The sequence below is a fragment of the Branchiostoma belcheri genome, unplaced genomic scaffold (assembly GCF_001625305.1).
Source record: "Branchiostoma belcheri isolate BF01 breed outbred unplaced genomic scaffold, Haploidv18h27 scaffold104, whole genome shotgun sequence".
In the NCBI taxonomy this organism is placed as follows: domain Eukaryota; kingdom Metazoa; phylum Chordata; class Leptocardii; order Amphioxiformes; family Branchiostomatidae; genus Branchiostoma; species Branchiostoma belcheri.
Window position 1 is genome coordinate 24,094 of NW_017802425.1, and position 13,170 is coordinate 37,263.

General features: G+C 40.8%; 1 protein-coding gene across 1 annotated transcript in view; it reads right to left on the reverse strand.

The window, feature by feature from the left end:
• The window catches only part of LOC109476641 (CUB and sushi domain-containing protein 3-like), a 35,496-nt gene extending 24,045 nt beyond the window's left edge, over positions 1 to 11,451 (reverse strand). Inside the window, 18 exon segments of the mRNA XM_019777649.1 lie at positions 389 to 505; positions 1,054 to 1,242; positions 1,427 to 1,614; positions 1,914 to 2,052; positions 2,203 to 2,397; positions 2,550 to 2,888; positions 3,433 to 3,618; positions 3,778 to 3,890; positions 4,087 to 4,321; positions 4,661 to 4,787; positions 4,899 to 5,011; positions 5,227 to 5,339; positions 5,735 to 5,936; positions 6,276 to 6,393; positions 6,760 to 6,848; positions 7,130 to 7,242; positions 7,388 to 7,640; positions 11,219 to 11,451. Of these exon segments, the coding sequence (XP_019633208.1) occupies positions 389 to 505; positions 1,054 to 1,242; positions 1,427 to 1,614; positions 1,914 to 2,052; positions 2,203 to 2,397; positions 2,550 to 2,888; positions 3,433 to 3,618; positions 3,778 to 3,890; positions 4,087 to 4,321; positions 4,661 to 4,787; positions 4,899 to 5,011; positions 5,227 to 5,339; positions 5,735 to 5,936; positions 6,276 to 6,393; positions 6,760 to 6,848; positions 7,130 to 7,242; positions 7,388 to 7,640; positions 11,219 to 11,270 (2,881 nt within the window). The 5' untranslated portion in view covers positions 11,271 to 11,451.
• Positions 11,452 to 13,170: the final 1,719 nt, after the last annotated feature.

The following is a 13,170-nucleotide window of genomic DNA, read 5'->3' on the forward strand; positions in this document are numbered from 1 at the left end:
GCCACCTCGTTCGCTGCGCTCACTTGGTGGCTTTATTCGGTGGTTATAGCAACTGACAAGGCTTTATCACACCATATTCACCTCGGGGTGGGTCATTAACCCTTGAATATTTGTTTTTGTTTGCTTCTCAAAAGTTTTTCAGCCATGGTGACAATTTCTGAACTGGCTGCCATGCTTACCATGATGTAACTGGCAGCATTTAATTGGAATAACTGCCGGTAGAAATAGATGATTGGCAAAATGTTCCCTAACATCAATTTTGTCCAAACGTCTTTGTTCATTGAATAATGCCTATCACATTTGACTATTTTCAAGAACTGTTGTACATGTATTTCATTGTCATTTGTTTCATGATGTCAACTGTAGTTGAAGGCATGTATATCTTCACCTTTTCCTGGTGTGACTGCAACAGTCCAGTTACAGTTCAGGTTGTTTCCATAGTTGTTAGGGTAGTTCTTGGACAAGACAATCCCTTCTGTAGCAGTGAGGTAACCACCACAGAGAGCTGTAAATAAAATTGAATAATTACTCAAACAATGCAACAAATAGATCAACAATTCTACTCTTTATCCTTTCACAAGATCACTACAGGTATTTAGTAGTATTGAATATTCTCACATGTGGCTTGACAGCCTAGTTTGACAATAACAAGGTACTTTGCTGGGTGGCAAGGTGGTCTTGTGGCTAGGGTACAGTTTAGTTGTCTCAATCTGGATGTTCTGGGTTTGAATCCCTGGCTGGCTCCAGTGTTGTGCCCTTGGAAAAGTCACTTAACACTTATTTCCTCAATCATCTCAGGTGAAAATGAGTACCTACATGGAGCTTTGGTTACGGACATCCTCTTGCATAGGATGTACATTTGTAAAGCTGAGGTCCTTCAGGATCGAGAGCCACACCTCAAGAACGTTAAAGATCCCGCCACAAAAGGACTAGGGGTCCTTCCCAGTATGAGTGGTTCAAACCTCACAGTCTGGTCTCAGGGTTAACATATGAAACGGTGATAGTCTAGGATCTGAATCTCAAAAAATGAAATAAATAAATACTGCCACTAACCATCACATGTTGGTGTTGGTCCAGACCATGAGGGTGTGTTACCAGTCTGGCAGGTAAGGGGGGTGGCATCACTGATGACATAGCCAAGGTCACAAGAAAAGGTGACAGTGTTTCCCACATAGAAAAAGTCACCATCACGATTGCCATGGGCAGGGACACCAGGATCAGGGCAGGCTAAGGATACCTCATCTGTATTGTTAGGAGAGAAGGAAGTATGGTTTATGTATCATAAAAACATGAAATCTGTTGCAGTTAACGTTACTGTAGAAAAGTCTTCAACCTTGTCCATGTTGTGACCAAATACTGTACAACATAAAAAGGTAATCCAATGATATAGTATGAAAAAAATCCTTGAAGAACACAGAAGACTTACCATTAAAGGTTGCCCTAAAGCCAGTTTGAGTGACACTGTAATCAGTGACAAGTTTAAGGTACAGAGAGCTGCCCGTGCTACTGATGGCATTTGGGGTGTTAGAGCCTGTCAGGCGCTGAAGCATTGGTGAGGAACCGTCTGCCCCATCACGAACTTCCAGAAAATCATAGCCATCCTCAAGGTCCAATCTGGAAATTAAGATAAAAGTTTGTTCATGTCAACTGAAGATATATTACTAGTATTACTTAGTCGGCATGAATTGAATTTTAAGCTTGTTTAGAGTTCATTTCAGGATTCACATTTTAACATTTGTACAATATAAAACAGTACATCAGAAAAGTATCATCATCATTCATACAAAACGTTTTCTTGAGCCCTTATAGTACATTATGTATGTACATGATTTTATAATGTAATTTTACCCCTATTTTGCGGGGACAACAAGTGTGAAAATTAAATAAATAAAACATCATTAATTTTCGAGCACCTTTCAAACTGGAGCTGTACCACAGCGCCCCTGGGGGAGGTGATGACCCACTCACAGTTCAGGTTGTTTTCGTACTGACCAGGGTAACCAGGAGACTGGATGGTTCCTGAGGACTCTGTACGCTGACCACCACAAGCAGCTGAGGGTGTGACACAACAGTCAGACAGAATTACATGTAGTCTGTTAATGCACAGCTTGGGACTACATGAACACAGTTTTCCAGTTAACCAATAATTTGCTACACTAACAAACAAAACTTAATAATATGTCAACAGATATGCATATATACCATCGCATGTGGGCACTGGTCCGGACCACTGGCCATTGCTCTGACAGGTTATAGGTGAGTTGTCACTCAGGTCATAGCCTGGATCACAGCTGAAGGTGACCTGTGCACCCACAGAAAAGGTGTTTCCAATGACACTGGTCACCATGCTGCCAAACTGGGGGGCTCCAGGGTTTGTACAGGTCACAGATCCCAAGACTGTGGGTTGGAGAACAAACCAGGAACATTGAAATAAATCTTTCACTCTCAATGAAAAAATAATGCTATTCACAATCCTGCAATTTGTACTGAAGATAACATTAGTGGCTTCTATTCATTTTCAGAAAACAAACATACATATGAATACCTACTTTGATAAGCTGCTTGAAAGCCAGTCTGTTGCACAGACCCATCTGTAGTCATTTTGATGGACAGAACGTTGGATGTGCTTCTCTGTTGGTCTGGAGTATTTGTGCCAGTAAACCTGTTTAGTACAGTACCATTGGCATAGCCGTCATAGACGTACACAAAGTCATAATTGGCTTCCAGGCTGAAGATGTTGAAGGTGAGCTCGATCAGGCGTGGGGTTCCACTGGACGTTGTGCCCCCCAGGATGGTCCAGATACACTGGGCATCGTTGGGGTAGGAGTTGGGATAGCCGGGAGAGTTGATCACTCCTGACTGGTCTGTGTATGTTCCACCACAGGATGCTGAGAGCAAAAGTAAAGGGAACACATTCCAGTCATTACCTAATGCTATATTAAACCATAGTCCACTTTGGCAGAACATACTGCACCTGCACAAAATCTGCACAATCTGCATTTCAGGTCGTATTTGCATGTTTAAGAATGACATTCCATTTACTGAAATACAAAGTTGTAGCTCTACCGGTATATATAATAGTATTTCAGAGCTTAAATATCCCATGTAAAACAGGATAGTGCGTCTGTGTGATGTAGTGGATAGAGCGTCCGACTGTCAAGCAAGAAGACCCAGGTTCAATCCCCAGGGTTGGACCCAGACATGTCCGGACTTGCACCCAGACGTTGTGCCCCTGGGAAAGGCACTTAACACGTATTTCCCCCCTCAGTTAGAGGGTTCCTGGGCCCTACTAGGGTTTGGATTGGCGTTAGGAAGAGCATCCAGCTGTAAAAATCTTGCCTCAAAAAAAGACTTGTACCTGGTGCAAGCACGTCTAACGCCCAGTTGGGGAAAAATGACGTTAAATTCAGTTTAAAAAAAAAAAAAAAACACCTTCACAAGTTGGTAAAGCATCACTCCACATCCCGTTTGACTGGCAGGTGATTGTGGCAGTCCCCTGCAGCTGGTACCCAGCCGAACAGCTGTATGTGACTGTCTGTCCGACTCCAAAGTTACTGTCATTATCCCTGTTCCCATTGTCAGGCACTCCAGGATCATTGCATTGACCTGTAGTAATACCTGCAGGAGATCGATACAGAAATGTAATGTTAACAATTCACCACTTTGCATTATGCATCATGCAAAGAGAGCTGAATTCAAAAAGTACTTCATACAGTATAAGCTATTATAATAACAAAGAAGCATACATCATATTAATTGTATGCTAAAAGAACTTACTTGTGTAGGAGAATTGGAAGCCAGGTCCTGTGACAGACTGATCAGATGTAAATCTCAGGAACATCATGTTAGATGTGCTGGTGATAGGATCAACTGACTGTTGACCTGTTAACCTAGAAATTAACAGGCAAATGGTAAAAATGAGCCTCCTTATCTGTGTTCCTTGGCTCCTAGGCTGTTTTCCACAAAGGCATGTTTTTAACAAGATTCTAAAGCTATGTGAAGGACAACATGAAATTCATAGACTGACTGCTCTTCACAACTACAGCTACAGTACAGTTACACCCATTAAAGTTTGCTAGTTTTTACCTTTGCAACTGTGAAGAAGTATCACTGGCTCCATCATAGATGTACAGAAAATCATAGTTTGACTCGATGTTGAAAGCGCTGAAAGTGAGGCGAATCGTGCTTCCTGTCTGTACAGTGATTGACCACTCACAAAGCTCATTGTTGCCATAGTCACTGGGATAGTTGGGTGAGGAGACAGGTCCTCCAGAGGGGGCTGTCAGGGCACCTCCACACCCAGTCCCACTGGTAGGTGTTGCTATGTTGAGAAAGGCCATTATTATACATCATGTAGTACGCTGTTTAGAAACCCTATACATGATGGGGGTCTGGGGATAAAGTTGCAGATCACAGCTTACTGAGAAAAATATAGAAAATACTGAGTCACTTGTTTCATCAAAATGTAGTAACATTACTGTTGATAGCTTTGATGTACAATGTTAACATTATGTGCAATATAATTGTCCTGGCAACTAACAGTAAGCCAGTCACTAACTCTTGTATTAGATACATTAAAAGCTCAACTCAACATCTTTCTGTAAGAAGACAAGAAGTTTTATAGGTGATGCCTGAATGCTGTGATGTCATAGTTCCTCACCTATGATCTGGCATGTTGGAGGTGTGCTGTCCCAGCCTGCTGGTTGGGTTGTACCAGGTGATCCTGCTGTGCAGTTTAAGGTGGTCGCTCCAACTAGTTGGAATCCAGCATTACAACTGTACGTGATCTATACAATGCAAGAAGAAAATTCGAAAGAATTTCGTTTTAACTTCTTTAAGATGCCACAAACACTACTTCAACCCCAAGTTACACAATAAGGGCCTATAACTGGACCCACCGTGTCTCCAACATTGAAAGTGGAGCCAGAGGGGGGAGGGTTTCTGTTGCCATTGGAAATGCTCCCTGGGTCAGGACAGGTCCCCACAGGACCAGCAGTTGGACTGGTAGTAACTGAAAATAACAAGAAATTTTTTTGATGTGTTAGAAATTGGGAAGAAGTTAGCTGTCTATAAACAAAACAATAATCACACAGTGGTTGAGGCTCTAATACTTCAAGGTTGTGTGATTTCAGCATTTCTTACAATTCAGAAAAGTTTTCAAATGTTTGTCATCCCAAAAATTGTGGATTTTTGAAAACCTAGGTATCGTCCAAACAGATGCCTTACAAGAATAGATGAGACTGAAGCCCTGGCCTGTTACACTCGCATCACTGGTGAACCTGAGTTGAACTGTATTTGTGCTGCTGATGTAAGTTGGTGGGAGGCTTTGTCCAGAGTATCTGTAGGCAGAAGGGGTGAATAAAGGTAAAGATGGTCCCAATTTGCCCTTTTGAGGCCATAGCATCAGAGGTTCTTGACCCACAGTGTCTAGGTCACAACATAGGAATTCAGAGCCCAATCCTCTCCTTCAGCTGCCTTATGTACAATACGACAGCATGTAAATACTCTCCAACAAAAATCTTCCATGGCCATGCTTTAGACAAAATTAATAAAGGGCTGGGATGAATAAAGGTCAACTGGGGTTAACAGTTACAGTAATGGCATTACAGGTTTTAAGGTCAGACCCATGCAACAGTAAGAAACAGAACATTCTAATATACTAGTATTCAAGTAGTAGAAGCACAACAGATTTTTAATTCAACAGATGGTCCTATTCATACAAGCAATCGATCACCTTTGAGTTTCAGTTCCACCTTCCAAAATTTTCAGAAAGTCAAAATTTTGCTCCAGCCCGAATGCCTGAAAGTCCAGTCTGATATAGTTTCCACTGGGTGCTCTGATGGTGTACACACAGTTCTCATTGTTGCCGTATCCTACAGGATACCCTGGGCTAGTGATGGTTCCTGATGCATCCACAAATGTACCACCACAGGAACCTGCAACCACAAAGTACAAAAGATTAATGTATGTGTGTGGTTGCTTGTATTTTTGTTAGTAAGGTATTTGAAAGCAGTAGACTGGCAGGGAAGGGGGAGACTTTGTAGCTGCAGATTCATCTTAAGGTCAAGTTAGCAGTCTCTTTGGCTGTGTAAATTCCCAAAAACTCTAACCTTCCTGGAGGTTAAAATATCTGATTTCTTGTTGTTAATGACTACAACTCAAAGTTGTCTACAACTGTGGTGTTGAAGAATGGTTTGACAGCAATTGGCAATTGAACTCACTTTTCCAAACTTGTCGATTCCATTACTTAAAACCATGATACATGACTGCCATACCTCCATTGCATGTTGGAGCAGGGTTGTCCCAGGAAGCTGGCCCTCCTGCTGTCCCCGCATTACATGTGATGGTGGCCTGGCCAACCAGGTTGAACCCTTGATTACAGCTAAATGTGACCTACAGCAAGTAAAAGGCAAAGCCTGGGTTTCAAACTATATTCAGCAAGCTGCCATGAAAAAATTCATCAGGTTGGTGAATCATAGAATAGAAAGGCTCTTTATTCCAACCACTTGTTAAGCAAGAACTGATGTTTCAATGAAAGTATATTATCTTCATCAGGGTACATATCATAATTGCTCTGAGTCTAAAGAAGATGACAGACATCGAATCATCGGCTCTTGCTGAACAAGTGGTTAACGTGGATACAAAAACTTTGCTATACATTCAAGAAGGTTTACATGTTGTTGTTTGTTGTTGTTGTTTTGAAAAGGGATTTTACATAACAGATCCCCTTAGGATGGATCAAATGAGTATAATACATACCTGGCTGCCCACACCAAAGGGAGCTCCACCTGAAACCACCTGCCCATTGTCTGGAATACCTGGATTTGGACAGCTGCTAGCTGACACCTCTGTCAGTAAGACAAGAAAGACATTCTTTAAATGAAACAAATAATTCAGAATTATTATCATTAATGCCAACAACTGCATCACTATAACGTTATATGTACAATCACTTTGTAAGGGGTGTTGATGGAAGGTAAGTCACAAATATTTTGGTTGCATTTCCAGAAGTTCCAATAATTAGCATACTGACACTATCCAAAATATCCAGAGACCTACGGTACCCTGTATGCTTTGATACGGTATTCCACAGAAATAGCTTGTACTGCTATCACAGAGTTAGAATTACCAGTATACTCCAACAGGAAGCCTGGTTGCACCACAGACTGATCACTAGTGAACTGGACAACCACTGTGTTTCCACTGCTGTCAAAGTCACTGGGCAAATTGTTGCCTGTTAGACTGAAAACACACAAAATATCACAAATGAGGTACTGTACAAATGTACTAACAAAGTCTATCCTATGGTGCTGTGTATCAAGTCCAATACGTATTTTGTGGAAATATACAAAATCACAAGCATTGCATTTTTGGATTTTTGCCTTACCTCTGTGCAGGTGTGGAGCCTGCTGATCCATCAAAAATGTTGAGGTTATCATACCCGTCCTCCAAACCGAAGGCTATGAAGTGGAGGTGGATAATCGTCCCTGATGCTGACTGGATTGTCCACCTACAATTCAGGTTGTTACCATAGTTGTTTGGGTACCCAGGGCTGGTCAGCTGCTGGGGAGTTGAGGAAGCTTGTGGGATGTTTCCATTGCAATCTGTCTTTGGGTGAGGATGGCCACGTGGACTATATCCTGAGTGAGGAAAAAGAAATGATGATGTGTTAGTATCTTCAAACAAGTTAGATATCTGCAGTCTAAACCAAAATTATGATAAGATATAGTAACATGAAGGTTCTATGTACTGTCGTGTACATTTGAATTTAAAAGCATCACAAAAGCATCATCAACTGCTATCAGGAGTTCAGCATTTCCTCATCTACAAGCAGATTTCTATGGGGCAGTTAGACACTACATACTATACTTGACCACCCCGTAACTATAATGTCTTGCCCCCAAAGGAATCTGCTTGGAGATCATCATTAGCCCTAACTATGGTCAAAGGGCACAGTTATCATATGGTCCCTTAATTACTTTCCAGGTGTTAGATAGGCCTGTTTGCAAATGAGACAGAGACCTGGTAGCCATCAATATTGATGGATACAACTGACAACCTGGTTAACCTCAAAACTTTCAATATACATCATGTATACATTCCTGTTGTACACAATGAGTCAAAAACACAGAAGCCAAAAACTATTAAAAATTTAGCATTTAAAATAGTTCTTCTATAGTGCAGCATGCTATATGGAATGGGGAAATCAGGACTTATCATCCAAAAGAATAATCAAGTAATTACATAGACTTTGTCCAAGGCAAAGGTTGCATACTATTTGTCTCAAATTAAATGCAGCTAATTTATTGTTAATCATGCAGTCATTTTAAATTATTTTTGGCAGAGGCTAGTGGCAGGTATGAATATTAGAACTATTATTGTATCAATGAGATTTTTTTCATTATCGACACTACTGAGCGTGCACTAACATGTCGTCAACAACAGTAAATGAAACATTAAGATGGCGCCTGTATGACGTCAAAATTCCAACATGGCGGCGCCCTTGAAGTAGTTGAAAACAATACATGTAAGTCATACAATCTGGACGTAACAATTTCTATTTACTCACAGACTACAAATTAAAATCACCTCTTCAGTCCGAGCTTGAGCCATTTACTGCTATTTCAAAGCAACAAAAACATTGTATTTTATACAATGCCTCAGATTTGACAGTTTGCAACGTTTGTACAGCATGCTAGGATGGTTGGGAAATGCCTGGAGGGCAGCACCGTCGCCATGGTTACATGATGCAGCAGTGTGTAGATAATCTACGTCGACATCATGTTAACGCCAAGAACATTGGGTCCAAAACATTGCGCTGACATGCAAGAAAATCTATGCCTCCATGCCACACTGCTGATCATAACGTGCCGCTGACCGGAAGTGGAACTCCTTGTGTGGTGGAGAGGTCCATCAAATCAAAAGCAGATGGGGCGACTTTTTGGCGACACCTCAGGGAAGGGGCCATTTTTACACATGTATAACCACGATCAAAAATTTCACGAATACATCCTCAAGAATTTGTTTATACAGGTAGATGTACGTAACTCAAGAAGCTGTGGATGGATGAAATTTGGAACGCGTGTGGGGAATACTAGAGGTATGTGGTTAGGTGTCAACAAAACAAATGAACCAGCTGCAGTTACGGTTTTTGGCCCTCTATCGGCTTTCGATGGCACTGCAGTAGAACTTTGTTCTTAATATGCTATTATCTCAATTCGTAGGTGGCAGATAGCTCTTGGGCTCTGGAAGAAGTTATATATAGGGAGGGGCAAACATGTTGATGAAGAAAGCCGACAAACAGAACGCCCGACAAAACGCCTTAGAAAACCTTTTATTTAGAGGCCTTTAGAATGCGCGAAACTGACCGACCTCTACTTGCAGAGTACAACTACAATACCAAACAGGGATCTTAATTTCCTTGAAGCATTTTGAGGAGGGAGTAAACATGACATATACCATTGTTGTGACTTTTTCATTTTCGCTCTCCCCCGAGAACGTTTGGGTCCATCCACCTCTCGTATAACTAAAGTTACGCCGATCTCAGGCATTCGCTAAATAATTATTGGATGAATGAATGAAGACCTTTATTGTACATTTTCCCCACTGGGGAACAGGTCACATGTTATTAGTCTTATACAATGCAATGTTTCCACTCACATGTTATACAAGTTTCTAATCAAACACGACAATCAGGTCCTCATTTGCATAATTTATATCCAGACTAAAGTGACAAAGTAAATATCTTAAAGTTCGTACGTGTATATTGCATCACATAGGTCATAGGAGTTCGTATCATAAACCGCCACTGATCTACAAGCGGCCGGCCAAAGATCACTTTTGGGGCTACATGCCGGTGGCAAAAATGACACACAAACAGACTATTTATGGCCCCAGTTTTCATATAGAACAGTATAAAAACTGAATTTCTCTCAGCTATACCCCAGTATCATGGGGTTCAGTCAGAGTGTTCAGCGACCTTTTTTTTTTAGTAGAAGACTTCAATAATATCTTACCCCCAAAGTCATTACGCTTTCAGTCGCAATGGTTTTAGAAACCAACCAAAAATATATCATTGTCTATTGGAGTAGCAACGCCTCGGAAGATCTGAAAATCACTGAGCTGCATTACTATAGTTTGCCTATAGCCACCACCGGAGTTGGGTTTGCAGAATCTTAGCAAAGCGTTGGCTATAGTGCTAGTCGTGCCGGAAAGAAAAGGACACAAACGTAAACACAAATGTGTTCACGTTCAAGGCAAATCTCTATCAGACAGCTAGAATTGAAAAAAAAGGTGGAGAAATCGACCAAATTTGGCGTTTAATTGGTATATATAGGGGCTTTTCGCCTCGGTCTGGGACAATTTGAGTCCCCAACCAAGAGACTACCAAGACCTCACCACGTACGGGGTTTCTATGGAGTCCAAAACTTCCTACCTCCGGTGACACGCAGTCATGAGACAAAAATAAACAGTCAACACCTCACGTAGACGTCAAAACTATCGCCAAGTGCAAGGCGTCAATGAGTGATATCTATAATTTTCAGTTGTTTAAGAACTAATTATATAACTTATGCAGATATAGATATCGGTGATACTGATACGTTCAAAATGCGCGTGCTTCATAAGAAATGTGTTAGAATGTCATGGCGATATTAAAACATTTGGAGTGAGAGGCCTCAAAACTAACGAATTCGAAATCGGACATGACATGGGCAAGACGAGAAATTCTGTATCTAGCTATCATTCGCTTTCAATATCTTTAAATCCCAATGATTCCTAGGAAATGTCATGAACAGGAAAGGCTGGCCTTGATACATTTTGCGCATTGTGATTTCAAAGCTTTAAGAATGTGTATTCAGATATCATATACCCATTCTGCTATATGGAATTCAACCGCAATCCACCACAAAAATCTTGTGGAAAATTGCATACCAATGATCTTATACAATATTTATGAATCAACAAAATTCCAAATTTTACGCGCTAAACTTGCTTATCAATCAACAGATAATGAAAAGATAGATAACATGCATATTGTTTCTCTGTTCAAAAATCAGCACAAAGAGTTTCTAAACTTTTCTGTAAAGATAAGATTTATTAAGAAGTTGTGCGCCTTATGTAAGACGTGGCGAACCCCATAAATAGCAGACTCATAGGAATGTATTGACCTGTGCGTGTTTGTGTGTGATAATATGGTTTACGACCAAAGTCCTCTTACCTTGTGTTGCCCGAACAAGCCCCACAGCTAACATTAAAGCCAGCAGCCTCATGTTGAAACAAACTTGCACCCTGATAAGTAAAACAATGTCTCTACAACTCCAAACGAATCTTGAAGTGCCTTGTCCCTCTGCCTCCTTCGCTCTTCACATAACTTTTAAAGAAACAATAAGGGGAGGTGTAGTTTGGAGTGGGTGGTGGTGACTACCTCCGGACGGGTGCGCAGGTGCAATATGGAGGGTGGTACCGATGGTCACGTGGTTCATTTTCTTATCTCCTACAACAAACTTTGCCGGCCGAAAATGTAAAAAAAAATTATAATTTGGATATGAGGAAATGAGGATGCCGTTATAGCTCTGACTAAATTTGTCGATATGTGGTAGAGTCAAAAGACAAAAATACATTCACCTCGAACGTTAAAACAACGCATAGCTATAAAGCTAAGATGGCCATTATTTTAGCAAATGACGTTGAAAGCAATCAGACGTCACGTTATGAAATTATTACAATTCCGGTCATGGTATTGTTCTAAAATAATGTTTCGATAAAATATTTTTGTCAGAGGATTCGATACAAGTTTTCCGAGAATTGCACAAAATTTAGATCCGTTTCAGAATTAAGTCGAAATTGGTTATACAATTACGCACCCCTCCATGAAACATTATAAAACGGCAGAGTGCCCCTCCCCCTTCGTAATGAATAAACCCAGTTCATAAGCCCCCGGAAAATAGAATGATTAACTTTGATAGAATGATTAACGTGAAAGTAAAGACCGCTATCTTCATGTAAGTTTGCCTTGTAGGGCGACTCTTGTCCTGTTCTAACAAGACTTACAGAAATGGCTGATTGAAATGTTTCAAGTACTTGTAATAGATAGACTTCGATATGTTATTCAGGCGTTGATGTGTTGTCATAAAGTGAGGCGTACACAATTTTATGTTTTGACAATAGAAAACGTTATATGAGTGGTGAGGAGAGGCAGCATTCTGCCTTTGTCAAGGCCGTTGGTGCAGAAATGTCAGGACTGGTCAAAGTTCGACTAAGGTCGTTAGGTTATTTAAGAGGTGATCAAATACACACATACGTAAAACAAGCGATACTGGTGAGGCTGTCATTTGTGTCATCTTTACAAAACTGCTCCTTGTCACGGCGTTAGTTTAGTGCGATCAAAGAAAGTCGGGACTAAATCGCATGTTTGGAAGAACGAGGGTAGTGGCGATTGTGACGAGCAATTTTGAGCCCCCTGGTCAGCGACTAGTAACACAGAACATCGGATGTAATATGACTGATAATGATCATATTGACCTCGTAGTCGTATCTACGTGTCCACATATTTGTCTTCGCGTTATGTTCCAGACGGTCTTCTGATAAGTCAAGTCAAACAAGTCAAACTTTATTGCACGGCGACATCGACAGTATACGTAACAGGTACAATATACTAAAAGTCTTTGCCTATAACAATGCTAAGGAGTTATATATATATATATATATATATATATATATATATATATATATATATATATATACATTATATATGGAGCGTGGATCACATGATAACACACAGGAAACAAAGTTGGTATCAAATGTTTGTGTTAGAAATGTTACGATATCTTTTTGAGTAAAACTTCAAGGTAAAGATATGCTGGCCTAGTCGTTCGGACAGCTTTGGTGTTGGGGGGGGGGGGCACCTGCCCTATCATGCACCTCAACAACAGGAAGGATAGTAAAAAAGAAACTTTAAGATACCATACTATGTTTCCAAGGAAACAACGACCCTTCCGAATGAAAAAAATCGTCTTGCAACAGTGAGGTCTGGGACTCTCTCGGCGACCCTTACATGTCTAGCTAGCGACTGACCCTGACCTCTTACAGTTATACTGTCCATGTTAAATGTCAGTGTAATGTCTTGTCCTTGTCAATAGCCACTTGGTCTGCCCTGGCTGTGCGTGCTGA